The sequence below is a fragment of the Loxodonta africana genome, chromosome 10 (genome assembly GCF_030014295.1).
Source record: "Loxodonta africana isolate mLoxAfr1 chromosome 10, mLoxAfr1.hap2, whole genome shotgun sequence".
Taxonomy (NCBI): Eukaryota; Metazoa; Chordata; class Mammalia; order Proboscidea; family Elephantidae; genus Loxodonta; species Loxodonta africana.
Window position 1 is genome coordinate 86318246 of NC_087351.1, and position 22191 is coordinate 86340436.

Below are 22191 nucleotides of genomic sequence, written 5' to 3' on the forward strand. Positions count from 1 at the left end.
CCAGTGAATCCATCTGGTCCTAGATTTGTCTTTGTTGGAAAGTTTTTGATTTCTTATTCAATCTCTTCACTTGTTATGCATCTGTTGAGATTTTCTGTTTCTTTTTGAATCAAAAGAAATAGGTAGTTTATATGTTTCTAGGAATTCGTCCATTTCGTCTAGGTTATCTGATTTGTTGGTATACAATTTTTCATAGTATTCTTTTATAACCGCTTTTATTTTTGTAGGGTCAGCAGTAATATTCCCACTTTAATTTCTGATTTTAACTATTTCCATTTCCTTTTTTTGTTTGTCAGTCTAGCTAAAGGTTTGTCAATTTTATTGATCTTTTCAAAGAATCGGTTTCTGGTTTTGCTGATTCTCTATGTTTTGCTATTCACAAATTTATTTCTTTTGCTCTTTGTTATTTCCTTCTGGTAGCTTTTGGTTTAGTTTGCTCTTCTTTTTCTCATTGCTCAAGGTGTAAAGTTAGGTTATTGATTTGAGATCTTCCTTTTTAATGTAGGCTATAAATTTCCTTCTAAGCACTGCCTTTACTGTGTCCTATAAGTTTTGATATGTTATTCTTGCATTTTCATTTATGTGTATCTTCTGATTTCCCTTTAGATTTCTTCTTTGACCTATTTGTTGTTTAATTTCAACACATTTGCATGATTTCCAGTTTTCCTTCTGTTACTTATTTCTAGTTTCATTCCATTGTAGTCAGAGAAGATGCTTTGTATGATTTCAGTCTTTTTAAATTTATTGAGACTTGTTTTGTAATCTAGCACATGGTCTATCCTGGACAATGATCCATGTGCACTGGAGAAGATTGTGTATTGTGCTGATGTTGGGTGAAGGGTTCTATGCATGTCTGTTAGGGTCTAGTTAGTTTATACTGCTGTTCAAATCTACTAATTCCCTATTGATCTTCTGTCTAGATGTTCTGTTCATTTTTGAAAGTAGTGTATTGAAGTCTCCAGCCATTATTGTCAATGTTTGCTTCATGTATTTCGGAACATTGATATTAGGTGCATATATTTGCTATATCTCCCTGCTGAATTGTCCCTTTGGTCATTGCATAATACTCTCTTGTAACAGATTTTGACTTAAAGTCTATTTAGTCTGATATTCATATAGCCTACAGTTCTCTTTTGGTTACTATTACATGGAATTTTTTTTTCCACCCTTTCACCTTCAACCTATTTGTGTCTCAAGTGTGTCTCTTGTAGATGGCATATAGATGGATCTTTTTTTTTTTTCTTCACCCATTCTGCTGTTTGTTATTTCCTTTTGATTGGGGAGTTTAATCATTAACCCAAAAAAAACTTATTAGGCAGAACTTAATTCTGCCATTTTGCTATTTGCTTTTTGTGTGTCTTATATTTTTTTGTCCCTCTTCTCCTCCAATACTGCCTTCCTCTGTGTTTAATTTTTTGTAGTTAGCCATTTTGATTCCCTTCTTTTTTCCTTTTGTATATATTGTTTTTGTACTTTTTCTCATGGTTACCATGGGGGATTACATGTAACATCCTAATATTACAACAACCTAGTTTAAATCGATACCAATTTAACTTTAATAACATTTAAAAAACTCTATCCCTATACTGTTCCCCCCCACTTTGTTTTTAGCACAAAATATTTATTTATACATTATTAGCACAATAAATTTATAATTCTTTTTTATTCATTTATTGTTTTAAATAATATAGGCTCTAATAAATAATATATGCTCAAAAATACCATAAAACTGACCTTTAGTATTGCCTATGAAATTACCTTTACCTGAGAGCTTTTTTTTTCCCTTTGTATAGCTTTTTTTTTTTTTTTTTTATAGCTTCGAGGTGCTATTTAGGGTGCTTTCTGTTCTGTCTGAAGGACTCCGTTTAGCATTTCTTGTAGGACAGGTCTGGTTATAGCAAACTCATTCATCTTTTGTTTATCTGGGAATATCTTAATTTCACCCTCATTTTTTCGAAGGACAGTTTTGCTGGATATAGAATTCTTGGTAGACAGTTCTTTTCTTTCAGCACTTTAAATATGACATTCTACTGCCTTCTGGCCTAGAGTTTCTGAGGAGAAATTGGCACTTAATCTTCTTGAGGGTCCCTTGTATGTGACAATTCACTTCTCTCTTTTAGGATTCTCTCTTTATCTTTGGTTCTCAAGAGTTTGAGATCATCAAGTACCCCCCTGTATGGTTTAAGTGTCTGATTAGGTTCCAGAGTTTCAAAATAGCTATTTCCAATTGCTCTTTCAAGTTCAGTCGTCGTTTTGGTGGAGGGACCAGCCTCTAGAGCTTCCTACTCTGCCATTTTTTACTTAATTACTTAAATTTTTGATGTGTAAAACTTGTTGTTACAAATATAGCTATTTAAACAGCCTGTTTTCTTTCTTAGCATCGACTAGAACAAGAAGCTGAAAAGAAGATAATAATGTTGGCAGAGAGAGCCCACCATGAAGCTGTTGTGTAAGAGACTGCTGCCTCCTTTTTCTTGGATAGCATCTCTTACCTCTGTGCTGCTGTTTTTATCTTTCTTATATTGTGTGTATCATCTCGTCTGCTCCCTTCTCTCCTACCTTGCTTACTTCAAAATTTCTGGTCTACTCTCCCTCATGGTTTCTTTCTCTTTGTGTTCCCCGCCCCTCCAGCCCCCACTGTTTCTATAGGAGAATGGTATGGTGGTAAAAAATGTAGGCTTTGAACTGGTTCTCAACTTGCATACTAACTGAACACAGGAAGATTTGTTAGCTTTTTAAAAATTAAATTTCTTCACATAAAAATAGGGTTAATAGTAGCAACCTTACAGGGTTGTAATGAGAGGTATATTAGTGAAAGTAACCAAACTGCATAGTGTTAACAAACTCCCAAATCTCAAGTTATTTGGGAGCTTATTTATTGCTCACGCAACAGTGTAATGTGGGTCATTCAGCTCTGTCCTCTAATAGTGATTCAGGGAGTTGGGCTGCTCCCTTCTTGCACCTCCACCATCTTGGGGTTCTTCACATCTGCTTATGTGCTCAACAGGGAGTGTGGAAAACTCACACCTCTGTTACCAGCCTTAGACTGGAAGTAACACATCGCTTCTTACTTTCCCTTTGAGGAGAACTCAGTCACAAGATTCCCACCTAACTGTTGAGTACCCATTATATGTTAAGTAAGTGGTGGCCATTGTTACTAATGTTGAGGGGTAAAGCAGTCATTGTTCTAGTTTGGTAATATCTAAAACTTAGGTCTGTGTTTTGGAATCTTATATCTGTTTGTCTGTTTTAGGCAACTGAATAATGCTGGAAGAAATGTTTTTAAAGAGAATGTTTATCTCCAGAAAGCTCTTGCATACCATCTGAAGGAAGCTGATGATCTACAAAAAAACTCCCAGAGGTTGCAAGAGACTCATAGTATCCTTTTACATCAAAAGGTTCTGTCATTCAGACTGTGTTTCTTTTTTTTTTTTTTAAGGAATTGGGTTGGTGATATCAAGAATCAGTTACAGTGATGACACACAGGACATTGTCTAGATGACTCACCTTACTTACCAAAAAGGATTAATTGCTGAATGACTTATTAGAAGCATTAGACTTAACATCATACAGAAAATACCAGAAACGTATATGTAACACTCCCATCCTCTAGTACCTTAGAATACTCGTTTTGCTTTGCTTATAGTTGGTTCCTGAATCAATTAAAAATAGGTTCATCTGTGAATAATAGATGTGATAACCATAGCTTCACCACATAAGGGTTATTCTGTCACCTAGAGGAAGTCTGGAGGTAAGCAGTCCAGAGCTGGAATGGTAGTTCCACAAAGTCAAAGGACACCCAAGTTCCTTAACTCTGCTCTGCTCAAAGTCACCTCGTGGTCCAGGATGGCTGCTGGAGCTCTAATTGCTATTTCAAATGGCAGGAAGGAATCGAGAAGGAAAAAAGGGTGCCCCTCCTGTTAGAGATCTTCCTGGAAGTCCCATACACATTCCCACTTGCATCTCATTGGCAAGAACTTAGTTACATTGCTATGCCGGACTCCAAGGGAGGCTAGGGAATGTAGGCTTTCAGTTGGGCTTATTGCCTTCCTGAATAAAATTGATGTTTTATTACTAAGGAGGAAGGAGAAAATGAATATTGGAATAGCCACAGTTTCCAGTGTATAGTTGTTAAATTAATGTTTTACTGTACAATCTTGCTGGTTTTAGAATTACCCTTTGATAATGCAAAATATTTAATCTTCCAGAATTTTAGAGGGAAGGAAGTTTATTAATTAGAAAAAATCAGTGGATTGCCTTTATTAGCCCAGACAAGGACCCTGGTATATTTTTTGCCCTCTATACACAGATACTAGAATATCACCTCAACCTGGCATCGAACTCAAATCCCATAAAGTAATAGAAGTTAGTCAGGAACTTTTGAGTTCTGGAATTATTAAAGAAAAAACTAATCTTTCACCTCTCTCATCATTCTATTTTTAGGAGATCAATGACTTATTGGTTAAGGAAAAAATTATGCAACTTAACCAGCAGAAATCACAAATCCAAACACTTCAGAAAAAGGTGGTAAGCTTGGAGACTGCCCTGACTTGTATGACAAGGGAGTTTGAAGCTGAAGTTTTAAAACTGCAACAACAGGCAATGATAGAGAATCAAGCGGGTCAGGTAGAAATTGACAAGCTGCAGCATCTTCTTCAGTTGAAGGACAGGGAAATGAAGCGAGTGAAGAAGCTGGCCAAGAACATACTGGATGAGAGAACAGAGGTGGAAGAATTCTTTTTGGATGCTCTACACCAAGTGAAGCAACAGATCCTATTTAGCAGAATGCATTATAAGCAGATAGCGCAAACTGCTTTCAATTTAAAAATGAGAGCAGCACTTGCAGGAAAAACAGAATATCCCAAAATCCGAACATTTGATGGCAGAGAGCACAGCACCAATAGTGTGAATCAGGATCTTATGGAGGCTGAGAAATGGTACTAATAATGCTTTAGTATTTTCTTTTTTGTGCTGCTATTTTTGTGCATTTTAGAGAAATAAGAACCCTGACAAGTTCAGTTTGATAATATCCAAGTGTCGAGTGGATTACATAGTAAGTTACTTGAGGACAGGAGCTGGCTGATGTCTGGAGTTAAGCAATCCAGAGCTGGGATGGTAGCTCCACAAAGTCGACAGACACCCAGCATAGTGTATGGGGCTTAGTAGGTATTCTTGGGAGGTACCCCCTTTCATGACAAGAGACTTGTTAAAGACTAGATTATTTGTCCTGTGTAATGTCATCGTAATATAGTTTAACCTCTCCCTTTATCTTTTTTTCCTATAAATTGGAGATTGGAAATTCCTGTAAATTAGATTCAGGTTAAATGTTTTGATAACCACACTTCACAAATATTTTGTAATGTTTCCTTTATTACCCTGAGATGAAATTTATAGGTAATTTCTAACTAAACATATAATTTAAAAATATTAATATAATGCCTAAGCTGTAATTGTTCTTTGTTGTGCAGAACTATTCCATGAGTTGGAGGACAGCCAATAGTGCTCCTCCATCATTGTATTAACCAAAAGTCCCCACAAATTTCTAAAATACTGTCCAGAAATCTTCTGCCACTACGATAAAGGTGGCAGCATACTTAAGATAGTTGCAGAGTATATACAATGATTAAATCTATTAGTATTTTTGTCTGTTACAGAGCTCTTCCCCCTATAAATCTTCAATTAAATTATAATGCATTTTGAAGATTATTTTGAAAAAAAATTGTTTTATATTCCAATGCAATTAGATTCTTCAAAGGCGCTAACTCAAGAAACTTAAAAGTACTTCCACTATTATGTACTTAACGTCTTATTCAGAGTGCTTAGTTATTTTTTAATGGGCTAACTTGCAGATTCTTTTAAATTATATGGCTGTTGGGAAAGTTGGGCATGCTCAGTGGCCTTTCAAAGCCTCTGAAAAATAATACTTCAAAAATGCCCCATACAATAAATTTTTTACTTTACTCTATCCAGAAGTTTGTGATACCACTTCTGTTACCAAGAGATTCACTGTAATTTCCTCTTTTCATTTATTAAGTCAAACAAGTTGACTCTGTATCATATATAAGCAGAGAATACCAGAAAGATGTTTGCCTGTGTTTTATTGACCATGCTAAGGCGTTCAACTGTGTGGATCATAACAAATTATGGATAACATTGCAGAGAATAGGAGTTCCAGAACACTTAATTGTGCTTATGAGGAATCTATACATGGATCAAGAGGCAGTTGTTTGAACAGATGGGGATACTGCATGGTTTAACATCAGGAAAGGTGTGTGCTGGGGTTGTGTCCTTTCACCATATCTAGTCAATCTGTGCTAAGCAAATAATCCGAGAAGCTGGACTATATGAAGAACGGGGCATCAGGATTGGAGGAAGACTCACTAACAACCTTTTATAAGCTGAAAGAACTGAAGGAAAAATTTAAGCCTTGAGCTGCAATACTAAAGGATTCTAAGGGCAAAACATTGATTGATGCAGGAATCATCAAAAGAAGATGGAAGCAATACACAGAGCCATGGTACCAAAAAGAATTGGTCAGCGTTCAACCATTTTAGGAGGTAGTAACATATGATCAAGCACTGATGGTTTTGAAGGAAGAAGTCCAACCTACACTGAAGGCACTGACCAAAATCACTGGCTCTGGGAATTGATGGAATACTAATTGAGATGTTTCAATAAATGGATACGATGTTGGAAGTGCTCATTTGTCTGTGCCAAGAAATTTGGAAGACAGCCGCCTGGCCAGCTGACTGGAAGAGATCCATATTCATGACCATTCCCAAGAAAGGTGGAAATTATTGAACAATATCATTAATATCACATGCAAGTAAAATTTTGTTGAAGATAATTCAAAAACAGTTGCAGCAGTACATCCACAGGGAGCTGCAAGAAATTCAAGCCAGATTCAGAAGAGAACGTGGAATGAGGGATATCATTGCTGATGTCAGATGGATCTTGGCTGAAAGCAGAGAACAGGAAAAAGATCTCTACCCGTGTTTTATTGACTATGCCAAGGCATCTGACTGTGTGGATCCCAGCAAATTATGGATAACATTGAGAAGAATGGGAATTCCAGAGTACTTAACTGTGCTCATGTGGAACCTGTACATAGACCAAGAGGCAGTCTTTTGAACAGAACGAGGGGATACTGTATGGTTTAAAATTAGGAAGGATGTGCATCAGGATTGTATCCTTTCACTATACTTATTCAGCCTGTATGCTGAGCAATTAATCTGAGAAACTGAACTATATAAAGAAGAATGCAGCATTGAGATTAGAGAAGAATAATTAATAACCTATGATAAGCAGATGACACAACCTTGTTTGCTAAAATTGAAGAGATCTTGAAGAACTTACTGATGAAGATCAAAGACTACAGCCTTCAGTATGGGCTGCACCTCAACCTAAAGAAAATAAAACACCTCACAACTGAACCAGTAAGCAACATAACATCATGATAAACAGAGAAAATATTGATGTTGTCAAGGATTTCATTTTACTTGGATCCACAATCAGTGCCCATGGAAGCAGCAGTCAAGAAATAAAATGATGTTTTGGATTGGCAAATCTGCTGTGAAAGAGCTTTGAAGTGTTTAGAAGCAAAGGAGTCACTTTGAGGGAGGACTAAGGTGTGTCTGACTCAAGCCATGGTATTTTTCAATCAACTTATATGCATGCAAAAGCTGGACAATGACTAAGGAAGACCAAGGAAGAATTGATGCCTTTGAATTATGGTGTTAGTGAAGAATATTGAATATACCATGAATTACCAGAAGAATGAACAAATCTTTCTTGGAAGAAGTACAGCCAGAATTCTCCTTAGAAGGGAGGATGGTGAAACTTCATCTTAGGTACTGGGCGTGTTATTAGGGGGGACCAGTCCCTGGAGAGGGCCTTCATGCTCGGTAAAGTGGGGTCAGCAAAACAGAAGACCCTTAACTAGATGAATTGACATAGTGGCTGCAACAATGGGCTCAAACAGAGTAACAGTTGTGAGGATGATGCAGGACTGGGCAGTGTTTCATTCTGTTGTAGGTAGGGTCGCTATGAATCAGAACCAAGTTGATGGCACCTAACAACAACATATTAAGGGGCGTAAGTTTTCAGAGGAAGTTAAAGTGATTCCTCATGCTGTTAATGCAGAAACTAGACTCTTCGTGCTACTGGGCAGGTTACCACCTTAACCTCAATGACCTATTGCCTCTACCTACACCTGCTACTTTCCCTATTCAACAGTGTAGAACTGGTGGTTAAAATGTTACAGTATTTGCTTAAGAGGCAGACGGGGGGAGGACAGTGGAGGTATATGGTGAACATAAAGCAAAGCCTAAATTAAAAAGAAAAAAATTGACCTATATTCAAAAATATTTCTTGCGATATAAAACATCAATACCCTTTGTACAGGTCATCCAGCTTTTGTAAATAGCAAGTAGACTGAATTCTATGGGAAAGTTATAGTATAGATAAAGACATGCCTGGAAAGCTTAGTTGCAGCCTTATTTGGAGGTAAGAAAAAAGAGTAGTGAAGTTATATGTTATTTTCTAAGTACGTTTTTTAACTCTGTTTTCGTAATGAAATATTAAAATACAAAAAGAAATGTTAAAAGGAAAACACGTACCAAAATCTCACCGAACAACTGTTTTTTTTTCGTGTTTCCTTTGTGTGTATGCCTGAATATATGTTACGCTACAGTTTTGTGTTTTGCTTATTTCCTTAATATTTGAACACAAATATTTTCCCATATTATACTTTTTGACATTTACATCTTAGTGAGTAAATAACATTTCAAATTGGCTAGCATATTGATATCGTTTTTAACTCTATGATTTTATAATGGACACGTGTTGCTTTGTTGTCATTACATAGCAAGCCCCATAATAATCAGTTCTGGTATGGGACTTTTCTCATGTTTACATATTTTCATTTTTTAAAAAAAGAAGGTTGCTTTGACCATATTTTTTTTCTTCATTTTTTTTCTTTGAAATTCTTCAGGACAAATATTCAAGGAAATGTGGATATTGGAAATTTGACCTGGGAGCAGAAGGAAAAAGTCTTGAGATTGCTCTTTGCAAAAATGAATGGTTTTGTTCCTAGGTAACTATTTTTACAACGAAATACCAACTTGTTATCAAACCTAGAAACCGTATAAGAACAATGAGCTTATTCTCATTTGGAATTCAAGGAATGGGAAAGAGCCAGAAAAATACAAGGGTCCCACTGCTTAGCCACAGCAACTCCGAGAGATAAAGAATGGAAGATAAATTGAATAAACGAATAGGGAAATGAAAGATGAATTGTAATTAAAGGGAGAGAGGGAAGAGATTAATTGTGGATGTTTAAGGTAATGGTTGTTGAAAAGTTACAACATTGCTCAGCTGAATGAGTGGCAATTTAAGAGAAGCATAACAGTTGTTCAGATTTTATTGCTCCACAAAGGTAAGTAAATAATTTTTAAATTGACTCTTAGTCAAGCAACACGCAAAACTGACAGCGTCTGTCAGTTTATCGTACTGTGGGGGCTTGCACGTTTGCTGTGATGCTGTAAGCTGTGCTGCTGGTATTCAAGTACCAGCAGGGTCACCCATGGCAGAGAGGTTTCAGCTGACCTTCCAGACTAAGACAGACTAGGAAGAAAAACCCGGTGGTCTACTTCTGAAAAGAATGAGCCAGTGAAAACCTTGTGAATAGCAGCAGAACTTTGTCTGATACGGTGCCGGAAGATGATCCCTCAGATTGGAAGGCACTCAAAATACGACTGGGGAAGAGCTTCCTCCTCAAAGTAGAGTCGGCCTTAGTGATGTGAATGGACTCAAGCTTTCAGGACCCTCATTTGCTGATGTGGCACAACTCAAAATGAGAAGAAACAGCTGCAAACATCCATTAATAACTGGAACGTGGAATGTACAAAGCATGAATCTAGGAAATTGAAAACCTTCAGAAATGAAATAGAACCCATAAACACCAATATCCTAGGTATTAGAGAGCTGGGACTGGTATTGGCCATTTTGAACTAGACAATTATGTGGTCTACTATGGCAGAAATGACAACTTGAATGGCATTGCATTCATCATCAAAAAGAACATTTCAAGATCTATCCTGAAGTACAATGCTGTCAGTGATAGGATAATATTACACGTCTACAGGGAAGACCAGTTAATATGACTTACTGAAATTTCTGCACCAACCACTAAAGCCAAAGGTGAGGAAATTGAAGATTTTTACCAGCTTCTGCAGTCTGAAATTGATTGAACGTGCAGTCAGAATGCATTGAAATTACTGGTGATTGGAGTACGAAAGTTGGAAACGAAGGATTAGTAGTTGGAAAATATGGCCTTGGTGATAGAAGCAATGCCAGAGATTGTGTGATAGAATTTTGCAAGACCAATGACTTCTTCATTGCAAATACCTTTTCTGATCAATATTAACGGTGACTGTACACATGGACCTCACCAGATGATATACACAGGAATCAAATTGACTACATCTGTGGAAAGAGATGATGGAAAAATTCAATATCATCAGTCAGAACAAGGCTAAGGGCTGACTGGAACAGACCATCAACTGCTCATATATAAGGTCAAGTTGAAGCTGAAGAAACTTAGAACAAGCCCACAAGAGCCAAAGTACAACCTTGAGTATATCCCATCTCAATTTAGAGACCATCTCAAGAATAGATTTGATGCATTGAACACTAATGACCAAAGACCAGACACATTGTGCAAGGACATCATACATGAAGAAAGGAAGAGGTCATTAAAAAGACAGGAGAGAAAGAAAAGACCTAAATGGATGTCAGAAGATACTGTGAAACTTGCTCTTGAATGTCGAGTAGCTAAAAAAAGCAAAAGGAAAAAATGATGAAGTAAAAGAGTTGAACAGAAGATTTTAAAGGGCAGCTCAAGAAGACAAAGTAAAGTATTACGATGATGACATGTGCAAAGAGCTGGAGATAGAAAACCAAAAGGGAAGAAGGTGCTCAGCATTTCTGAAGCCAAAAGAACTGAAGAAAAAAATTCAAGCCTTGAGTTGCAATACTGAAGGATTCTATGGGGAAATTATTAAGTGATGCAGGGAGCATCCAAAGAAAATGAAAGGAATACATAGAGTCACTATACCAAAAAGAATTGGTCGACATTTAGCCATTTTAGGAGGCAGCATATGATCAGGAACCGATGGTACTAGAGGAAGAAGTTGAAACTTCAGTGAAGATACTGGCAAGAAACAAGGCCACAAGAATTGACAGAATACCAACTGAGATGTTTCAGCAAACAGACGCAACATGAAGTGCTCACTTGTCTATGCCAAGAAATTTGGAAGACAGCTACCAGGCTGGAAAAGATCCATATTTATACCTAGTCCCAAGAAAGGTGATCCAGCTGAATGTGGAAATTATCAAGCAATATCATAGGCAAGTAAAATTTTGCTGAAGATCATTCAAAAGCGGCTGTAGCGATATGTCAACAGGGAACTACCAGAAATTCAAGCCGAATTCGGAAGAGGATGTGGAAGCATGGGTATCATTGCTGATGTTAGATGGATCTTGGCTAAAAGCAGAGAATATCAGAAAGATGTTTACCTGTGTTTTATTGACTATGCCAAGGCATTCGACTGTGTGGATCATAACGAATTATGGATAACATTTTAAAGAATGGGAATTCCAGAATACTTCATTGTGCTTACGAGGAACCTGTACATAGATTAGGCCGTTTGAACAGAACAAGGGGATACTACATGGTTTAAAGTCAGGAAGGGTGTGTGTCAGGATTGTGTCCTTTCACCATACCTATTCAATCTGTATGCTGAGCAAATAATCTGAGAATCTGGACTACATGAAGAATAATGGGGCATCAGAATTGGAGGAAGACTCATTAACAGCCTGCTTTCTGCAGGTGACACAACCTTGCTTGCTGAAAGCGAAGAGATCTTAAAACATTTACTGATGAAGATCAAAGACCACAGCCTTCAGCATGGATTACACCTCAACATAAAGAAAACAAGTCCTCGCAACTGGACCAATAAGCAACATCATGATAAACAGAGAAAAGAGTGTGGTAGTCAAGGATTTCATTTTACTTGGCTCTACAATCAACACCCATGAAAGCGGCAGTCAAGAAATCAAATGATGCGTTGCATGGGAAAATCTGTAAAAGATGACTTTAAAGTGTTGAAAAGCAAAGATGTCACCTTGAAGACTAAGGTGCTCCTGACCCAAGCCGTGGTGTTTTCAGTTGCCTCATACCTATGCAAAAGCTGGCCTATGAATAAGGAAGACTGAAGAAGAATTGATGCCTTTGAATTGTGGTATTGACGAAGAATATTGAATATACTGTGGACTGCCAAAGGAACAAATAACACTGTCTTGGAAGAAGTACAACCAGAATGCTCCTTGGAAGCCAGGATGGTGAGATTACGTCTCACGTATTTTAACATGTTATCAGGAGGGATCAGTCCCTGGAGAAGGACATCATGCTTGGTAAAGTAGAGGGCCAGTGAAAAAGAGGAAGACCCTCAACAAGATACATTGACATGGTGGCTGCAACAGTGGGCTCATGCATAGCAATGATTGTGAGGATGGCGCAGGAGCGGGCAGTGTTTCATTCTGTTGTACCTAGGGTAGCTCTGAGTCAGAACTGACTCGATGGCACCTAACAACAACAACAACTTAGTTAAGGGAGTTTGTAATACCAAGATAGAAACCTAGAAAGGAAAATAGAAATCCACAGATATTCCAAATTCCTTTTAATGATTGATTCCACTCTCCTTCTCCACTATATGTTAGTGGCTATTTTCTTTATAACCCTGGTATTGAATAGTAAAGTGGCTAAAATAAAGCACTTCTTGATTGCTTATTGTATGGTTGGCTCCGTGTCAATTCAAAAGAATTATAGACATTGCCCTTGATCTCAAATGGCTGAAACAAATAGTTTAGATTGTATTTGGCCAAACAAAACCAAACACAAGAAGGCAAAAATTAGGTGGCACAAAAAAGTATAATTGGAGTTCAGACAATATGGCAATGGGCTATGGTAGTCAAGGAAGACTTTCCTGAAGGAATGTGACTCTGCAGGGTGCCTTGAATAATAATGGAATAGTAGAGAGAGGGGAGAGAGCACACCAGACAAGAGGCTTAGTAGACAGCATAAGCAAAAGCCCAAAAAGTAGGAATGGATGTGGATGTTTAGGGAACACTGACAGAAAACTGGCTTGGTGAAATTGGGCGTATGCCAGAGAGTAATTAGAAATAAGGTTTAATCTATAGATTAAATGATGAAAAAACCCAGGATGATGAACCTTAGCATGCAGAAAAGCTTGAATTTATGCTACTGTAGGTTCTAGAATATGTACTTTTTTCTCTGCCTTGGAGGAATAGAAACACGAATAATCCATAATCCCTGCACTAAAAAGGTTCACAGGCCAGTGTTCTCAGAGCTAACCTTAACCTAACACAGTAACGTGCATGATGGATTGGAGAGGGACAGAAATAGAATTGGGGACCAGCAGAGGTTGCTACACTACTCTGGGCATGCAGCGGTAAGGAGTTTAGGCAAAAGTGGGAATGATCCTATGTACAGCAGTATGAAACACTGCCCACCGGTTCTGCACCATCCTCACAATCATTGCTATGAGCCCGTTGTTGCAGGCATTGTGTCAATCCATCTCGTCGAGGATTTTCCTCTTTTTCACTGACCATCTGCCTTACCGAGCATGATGTCTTTCTCCAGGGAGTGGTCCATCCTGATAACATGTCCAAAAAGTACGTGAGAGAAGTCTTGGAATCTTCGCTTCCGAGGAGCACTCTGGCTGTACTGTTGCCAAGGCAGACTTATTCATTCTGGCAGTCCATGGTATCTTCAATATTCTTCACTAACACTGTTATTCAAAGGCATCAATTCTTTGATTTTCCTTATTCATTGTACAGCTTTCGCACACATATAAGGCACCTGAAAATACCATGGCTTGGGTCAGACACACCTTAGTCCTCAAAGTGACATCTTTGCTTTTTAACACTTTAAAAAGGCATTTTGCAGCAGATTTTCCCAATGCAATATGTTTTTTGATTTCTTGACTGCTGCTTCCATGGGCATTGATTGTAGATCCAAGTAAAATGAAATCCTTGAAAAATTCAGTATTTTCTCTGTCTATCATGATGTTGCTTATTGGTTCAGTTGTGAGGATTTTTGTTTTCTTTATGTTGAGGTGTAGCGCATACTGAAGGCTATAGTCTTTGATCTTCATCAGTAAGTTCTTCACGTCCTCTTCACTTTCAGCAAACAAGGTTGTGTCATCCGAATATCGAAGTTTGTTAATCTTGTCCTGATGTTTCATTTTTCGTATAGTCCAGCTTCACAGATTATTTGCTAAGCATACAGATTGAGTAAGTATGGTGAAAGGATACAACCCTGATGTACGCCTTTCCTGATTTTAAACCATGCGGGATCCCCTTGGGAACCCTGGTGGCATGGTGGTTAAGTGCTACGGCTGCTAACCAAGAGTTCAGCAGTTCGAATCCGCCAGGCGCTCCTTGGAAACGCTATCGGGCAGTTCTACTCTGTCCTATAGGGTTGCTATGAGTCGGAATCGACTTGATGGCACTGGGTTTGGTTTGGTTTTTGGTTTTAGTGCCCCTTTGTTCTGTTTGAAAGACTGTCTCTTGGTCTGTGTACAGGTTCTGCATGAGCACGATTGAGCATTCTGGAATTCACATTCTTCACAATGTTATCTATAATTTGTTATGATCCATACAGCCTAATGCCTTTTCGTAGTCAGTAAAATACAGATAAACATCTTTCTGATATTCTCTGCTTTCAGCCAAGATCCATCTGACATCGGCAATGATATCCCTTGTTCCACAAACTCTTCTGAATCCAGCTTGAATTTCTTGCAGTTCCCTTTTGATGTACCTCTGCAGCCATTTTTGAATGATCTTCAACAAAATTTTACTTGTGTGTGATATAAATGATATTGTTCGATAATTTCCTCATTCTGTTGGATCACCTTTGTTTGGAATGGTCACGAATATGGATCTCTTCCAGTCAGTTGGCCAGGTAGCTGTCTTCCAAATTTCTTGGGATAGACGATTGAGCGCTTCCGGCGTTGCAGCCATTTGTTGAAACGTCTCAATTGGTATTCTGTCAATTCCTGGAGCCTGGATTTTCGCCAGTGCAGTCACTGCAGCTTGAACTTCTTCCTTCAATACCATTGGCTGTTGATCATATGGTACCTCATGAAATAGCTAAAAGTCCTCCAATTCTTTTTGGTAAGTGACTCATTTGTACTCTTTCATCTTATTTTTTTTAATTTTTATTGTGCTTTAAGTGTAACTTTACAAGTCAGTCTCTCATACAAAAATTTATATACACCTTGCTATATATTCCTAAGTTGCCCTCCCCCTAATGAGACAGCACACTCTTTCTCTCCACCCTGTATTCCCCTGTCCATTCAGCCAGCTTCTGTCCCTTGCTGCCTTCTCATCTCCCGTCCAGACAGGAGCTTCCCACATAGTCTCATGTGTCTTGAGCCAAGAAGCTCAGTCCTCACCAGTATCATTTTCTGTCTTTATAGTCCAGTCCAATCCCTGTCTAAAGAGTTGGCTTTGGGAATGGTTCCAGTCTTGGGCTAACAAAAGGCCTGGGGACCATGACCTCTGGGGGCTTCAGTCAGACCTTTAAGTCTGGTCTTTTTATGGGAATTTGAGTTGTGCATCCCACTGCGCTCCAGCTCCATCAGGGATTCTCTGTTGTGTTCTCTGTCAGGGCAGTCATCGGTTGTAGCCAGGCACCATCTAGTTCTTCTGGTCTCAGGCTGATGTAGTCTCTGAGTTTTGTGGCCCTTTCTGTCTCTTGGGCTCATAATTACATTGTGTCTTTGGTGTTCTTCTTTCTCCTTTGCTCCAGGTGGGTTGAGACCAATTGACCTTTCATCATCTTTTGACGCTTCCTGCGTCATTCAATATTTTGCACATAGAATCCTTCAACATTGCAACTCAAGCCTTTGATTTTTTTAAGTTTTCTGTTTGAGAAATGTCGAGCCTGATCTTCCCTTTTGGTTTTCTAATTCCAAGTCTTTGCACATTTCATTATAATACTTCACTTTGTCTTTTTGAACTGCCTTTTGAAATCTTCTGTCCAACTCTTTTCCTTCATCATTTCTGCTATTTGTTTTAGTTACTCTATGTTCAAGAGCAAGTTTCAGAGTTTCTTCTGACATCCATTTTGGTCTTTTCTTCCCTGTCTTTTTTAATGACCTCTTGCTTTTTTCATATATGATGTCCTTCCACAACTCGTCTGGTCTTTGGTCATTGGCATTTAGTGCATCAAATTTATTCCTGAGATGGTCTCTAAATTCAGGTGGGATATACTCAAGGTTATACTTTGGCTCTCATGTACTTGTTTTGATTTTCTTCAGCTTTGACTTGAACTTGCATATGAGCAATTGATGGTCTGTTCCACGGTTGGCCCCTAGCCTTGTTCTGACTGATGTTGTTGAGCATCTCCCTCATCCCTTTCCCCAGATGTTGTCTAATTGATTCCTGTGTATTCCATCCAGCAAGGTCCATGTGTATAGTCGCCATTTATGTTGTTGAAAAAGGGTATTTCCAGTGAACATGTCGTTGGTCTTACAAAGTTCTGTCACACAGTCTCCAGCATTGTTTCTATCACCAAGGCCATATTTTTCAACTACCAGTCCTTGTTCATTTCCAACTTTCACATTCCAATCACCAGTAATTATCAGTGCATCTTGATTGCATGTTTGATAAATTCCAGACTGCAGACGTTGGTAAAAATCCTCAGTTTCTTCATCTTTGCCACCTTTTTTGGTGCACGAATTTGTATAATCATCATACTAACTTGTGTTCCTTGTAGGCACGTGGGTATTATCCAATCACTCACAGCATTGCACTTCAGGATAGATCTCGAGATGTTCTTTTTGATGTTGAATGGGATGCCATTCCTCTTCAATTTGTCATTCCAAGCATAGTAGACCACATGATCGTACCAGTACATTTCAGCTCACTGACGCCTAGGATATCGATCATTATATGTTTCTTTTCATTTTTGATGACTTCTAATTTTCCTAGATTCATACTTCATACATTCCACATTCTAAGCACTAATGGATGTTTGCAGCTGTTTCTTCTCATTTGGAGTCATGCCACATCAGCAAATGAAGGTCTCGAAAGCTTTACTCCTTCCACGTAAAAGTCAACTCTACTTTGAGGAGGCAGCTCTTTCTCAGTTGCATTTTGAGTGCTTTCGAACCTGAGGGGTTCATGTTCCAGCACTATATCAGACAATGTTTCATTGCTATTCAGGAGGTTTTCAATGGCTAATTTTTTTTTTCTTAGAAGTAGACTGCTGAATCCTTATTCCTAGTCTGTCTTAGTCTGGAAGCTGCACTGAAACCTGTTCACCATGGGTCACCCTGTTGGTATTTGAAATACCAGTGGTATAGCTTCCAGCATCACAGCAACACACATCCCACCACAGTATGACAAACTGACAGGCGAGTAGTGATTTTAGTAAAGAGGTGGAGTAGAAGGCAGACTACATATACCGAATGCCCCATTGTGAATTGACTTTTCCCTACCTGAGGAAATATAGCCAAAGTTCCAAGCCTCCAGTTCCATTGTATATTGTTTTCAACACTGTAGAAATTCAGGAATTTGGGTGAAATCTTTACACCAAAGCAATGAACTTGAACTTCACCCCAATAAAACGATGTCTAAGACTTGCAATCTCATATATGCCAGGGTTGAATGAGGAAAAATGAGAAGATAGGAATAGGAGGGTAGAGTGTTGAGATGAAGGTGAGATGAAGTTTGGGAAAGCTCAAACCACACTGAGGAGGAGTTAGGTGATAAATGGTCTATGAAGATGGGTGGATTAATTCAGAAATAAGAGTCCGCAGTTGATTGGGTATGATTGTGAATCCAACGGTATAATATTTTTTCTTTGTGACTAAGGGGTATGTGGTGCAATGAGTTACTTAAAATGGGCCTTCTGGCCATGGCGTTTGTGACTCATAACACATCTTTAACCTCTGCCTCATAGGAATCAGCTTTGTGCTGATCCTTATAAAAGAAGTTATTTGTTTAGTATATAACCGATAAGCTGGACTCTTCAGCACATCAGCAAGCACTCTGGCTGTAATTCAGGCACTATTGGTACATAAGGTACATTTTTTTCATGTATCACCTTTAAAACCAAAACCAAACCCTTTGCCATCAAGTCGATCCCAACTCATAGCGACCCTGTATCACCATTAGACTAATTGATATAACCAGCATTTGAAAAAGTTTATATTGCTTTCATATGCACCTAAGTTAGGACAAGTTTTAGGTGTGGGGTGTCTGTATCTGTTGGCACGTCAGCCTACTATACTTTGTGTAACTGTATTAAGCTCACTTTCAAATTAGAATATTGCATTAGTGATGTTTATTTCCTGTTCTTAAACCCAGACTTTTCAAAGTACATGTAAGGAGAAATTTTCATAGTGGGCCTGTCTCCATTTGGTAACCTTTCTGTGTTCCAAGGCTCTTTTTGTGGGAAGGGGGCTTTTCTGGCCATGTTTTTGGTCAGTACCCTGGTTCAACCTGCTCTTCACCACTTATGGCTGTTATATGAGTATCATCATCAGCATCATTTCCACAAATGTCTTTTAAGTTCAACATGTTTCAACTTCAAGAGAATATAAATTTATATTAACTTGCTTAACATTTTACTTTCTCTATGTGTGTGTAAGGAGCCCTGATGGTGCAGTGGTTAAGAGCTCAGCTGCTAACCCAGAGGTTGGCAGTTCCAATCCACCAGCTGCTTCTTGGCAACCCATGGGGCAGTTCTACTCTGTCCTATGGGGTCACTATGAGTCAGAATTGACTCAATGGCAACAGGTTTGTTTTTTTTGGTTTTATATGCGTGTTTTTTTTTAATAGAGCCCTGGTGGCATAGAGGTTTAGTGCCCAGCTACTAACCAAAAGGTTGGTGGTTCAAACCCACCAGCTGCTCCATGGGAGAAAGATGTGGCAGTCTGCATCCATAAAAGATTACAGCCTTGCAAGGTCATGTAAGCTCCATAGATACATCCAGACTCCCTGAGGGATCAAATTACTGGGCTGAGGGCTGTGGGGACCATGGTCTCGGGGAATATCTAGCTCAATTGGTATAACATAGTTTATGTAGAAAATGTTCTACATTCTACTTTGGTGAGTAGCATCTGGGGTCTTAAAAGCTTGTGAGCAACCATTTAAAATACTCCACTGGTCTCACCCTGTCGGGAGCAAGTGAGAATTAAGAAAACTAAAGATATGGAAGGATTGATCCAAAGGACTAGTGGACCACAACTACCACAGCCTTCACCAGTCCAGTATAGCTGGATGGCGCCTGGCTGCCACCACTGACTGTTCTGACAGGGATCAGAGTGGAGGATCCTGGATGGAACTAGAGAAAAATATAGAACAAAATTCTAACTCACCAAAAAAAGACCAGACTTATTGGACTGACAGAGGCTGGAGAAACCTCAAGAGTATGGCCCCTGGACATCCTTTTAGCTCAGTAATGAAGTCACTCCTGAGGTTCACCTTTCCACCAAAGATTAGATAGGCCCATAAAACAAAACAAAACTGAAGGGGCACATCAGTCCAGGGGCAAGGACTAGAACGCAGAAGGCCACAGGAAACCTGGTAATAGGGAACCCGAGGTCAAGGAGGGAGAGTGTTGACATGTGGCAGTGTTGGTAACCAGTGTCACAAAACAATACGTATACTGTTTAACAAGAAGTTAATTTTTCTGTAAACCTTCATCTAAAGTACAAAAAAAAAAAAAAAAGATTACAGACTCGGAAACCCTGTGGGGTAGTTCTAGTCTGTCCTATAGGGTGGCTGAATCAGAATCAACTTGTTGGTAATGGGTTTGGATTTTTTGGTTATGTGTGTGTAAAAGCTCATTTTTAAAAATAACGTTATCCGACTGAAGCATTTCATTTAGCGCTATGAAAATGTAGTTGAACTGGCAGGAGGAGACAATGTCTCATTATGTTTGTTGACTTTTCCCCACCACAGGAAATACAGCCAGAGTTCTAGGCCTCCAGTTCCAGACTATGTAGTTCCTGACAACGGAGAAACAAAAGAACTTGGGTAAGATCTCTTGCCAAAGCAATGAACATGAGCCTAGTCACATTGGTTCTTGTGGGCAAGCGTCTTTTCTCTGCTAGAGTTGGGTGAAAGAGTCCTGGAGCCTCAATGGTTAAGCACTTGACTGCTAACTGAAAAGTCAGTAGTTCAAACCCACCAGCAGTTCCGCAGGAGAAAAGGCCTGGCAATCTGATTCTGTAAAGATTACAGCCTAGGAAACCCTATGGGGCAGTTCTACTCTACCCTTTAAGATGGCTATGAGTTGCGATCAACTCAACAGCACACAATTGTCCTGAAGCATATCGGATGTATGTATAGTTGTTGACTTGTCTGTTACTTTATTGCAGGGATGAAAATAAGCTTCAAGATCAAATCTTCATCACCCAGCAAGTCCCAGTCTCAGACTCTGCTGGTGAACTGGTACCACCCAGTATTCAGAAGGCATCACAAAACCCTGACGTGGTAAGGAGTGTTACAAACAAATACATGTAACTGTGACCTGTGCAGCCTCTTGCAAACTCACAGTTCTCTACTGGCTAGGAGCTTTCTGGGATCAGTGAAATGAGCAATAGCGCTATTATGAGCTCATGGAAATTTTTATAACAATATCCACAGTAAAGAAAGGCATATTTAATCAAAGTGCTTATTTGTGCCTTCTTTAGTGTGGAAAACCTATAGATTGCTTTTTGAAATAAGCAGCGTAGTCAAATGAATATGAATATGTAAGAATAAACTTTTCTATTTTCATATTCTACAGTCATGTTCATGGATTTTTTAAAAATTGTACTTGAGCTGAAAGTTTACAGAACAAACTTTTTTCTCATTAAACAAGTAAAAAAAAAAATTTTTTTTTTTTTTTTTTACACATACTGTTTTGTGACATTGCTTGCCAACCCCACAACATGACAACTCTCCCGTTCTCAACCTTGGGTTCCCCATTACCAGCTTTCCTGTCCCCTCCTGCCTTCTTGTCCTTGCCCATGGGCTGATGTGCCCATTTAGTCTCATTTTGTTTTATGGGACTGTCTAATCTTTGGCTGAAGGGTGAACCTCAGGAGTGACTTCATTAATGAGCTATAAGGGTGTTCGGGGTCATACTCTCAGGGTTTGTCTAGTCTCTGTCAGACCAGTAAGTCTGGTCTTTTTTCTGAGTTAGAATTTTGTTCTACATTTTTCTCCAGCTCTGACCGGGACCCTCTATCGTGGTCCCAGTTAGAGCAGTAGGTGGTGGTAGCTGGGCACCATCTAGTAGTGCTGGATTCAGTCTGGTGGAGGCTTTGATTGTTGTCCGTTAGTGATGGTTCTTTATTTTTAATGACCTTGAACCCCTTGGCTTTGGACAGAGGTGGGAAGTCTGAGTCAGTAGGGGACAAAGGCCTTATAAGGAAGTATGGCATCATTAAAAAACAAACCAACCAGGTTTTTTCTTTAAGACGGTTTCATTTGTAATTTTTTATTTGTAATCAGCACAATGTAGAATCGGAGAAATGAGGCGACATCAGAGCAAAAAGGAAATAAAATACTGAATTTATTAGCAATGGCCATAAATGTACAGATTTTTTTTTTCCATCTAAGAAACTCCTCTGAGCAGCAAGTAGCTGCCCAGGTGAGTAAACAAATTTATTTCAATTAAAGCAACATAATTGTGATTAGTCAGTATTTTTTAAAAGGTGATTTCCCTTAGATGTAAGGAAGGCTTAGGAGCCTCTGTGATTATATTTAATTCCATCTGGAATTTAGACAATATAACCTTTTATTCAACCCAGCCTGTAGCTGTTGGACTGGATTAAATATCACTACCAGTTGCCAGCTATGATAGAGATAAAACAAGGGGCAGTCTATCCTCAAAATATAAATTTCTATTGCCTCACCTAAAGGAAGACAAAAAAAAAAAAAAAGAAACCCAATAGGGTCTTAAGTGCAGTTTATTAAAATTTCAGTCACCTTTGATGATTAAGGAGCCCTGGTGGTGCAGTGGTGAAGAGCTCAGCTGCTAACCAAAAAAGTCAGCACTTCAAATCCATCAGCCGCTCCTAGGAAACCCTGTGAGGCAGTTCTACT

The 22191-nt window shown here is 38.8% G+C and overlaps 1 protein-coding gene across 2 annotated transcripts in view; it reads left to right on the forward strand.

Annotated features, from left to right (window-relative positions):
- Positions 1–22191, forward strand: part of BBOF1 (basal body orientation factor 1) — a 47168-nt gene that overhangs the window by 20397 nt on the left and 4580 nt on the right. For both annotated transcript variants that reach the window (XM_064292737.1, XM_064292738.1), the window contains exons 6-11: positions 2379–2449; positions 3254–3398; positions 4444–4937; positions 8993–9094; positions 20059–20133; positions 20478–20592. In XM_064292737.1, coding sequence (XP_064148807.1) covers positions 2379–2449; positions 3254–3398; positions 4444–4937; positions 8993–9094; positions 20059–20133; positions 20478–20592 — 1002 coding nt within the window. The remainder of the gene's footprint in view (positions 1–2378; positions 2450–3253; positions 3399–4443; positions 4938–8992; positions 9095–20058; positions 20134–20477; positions 20593–22191) is intronic.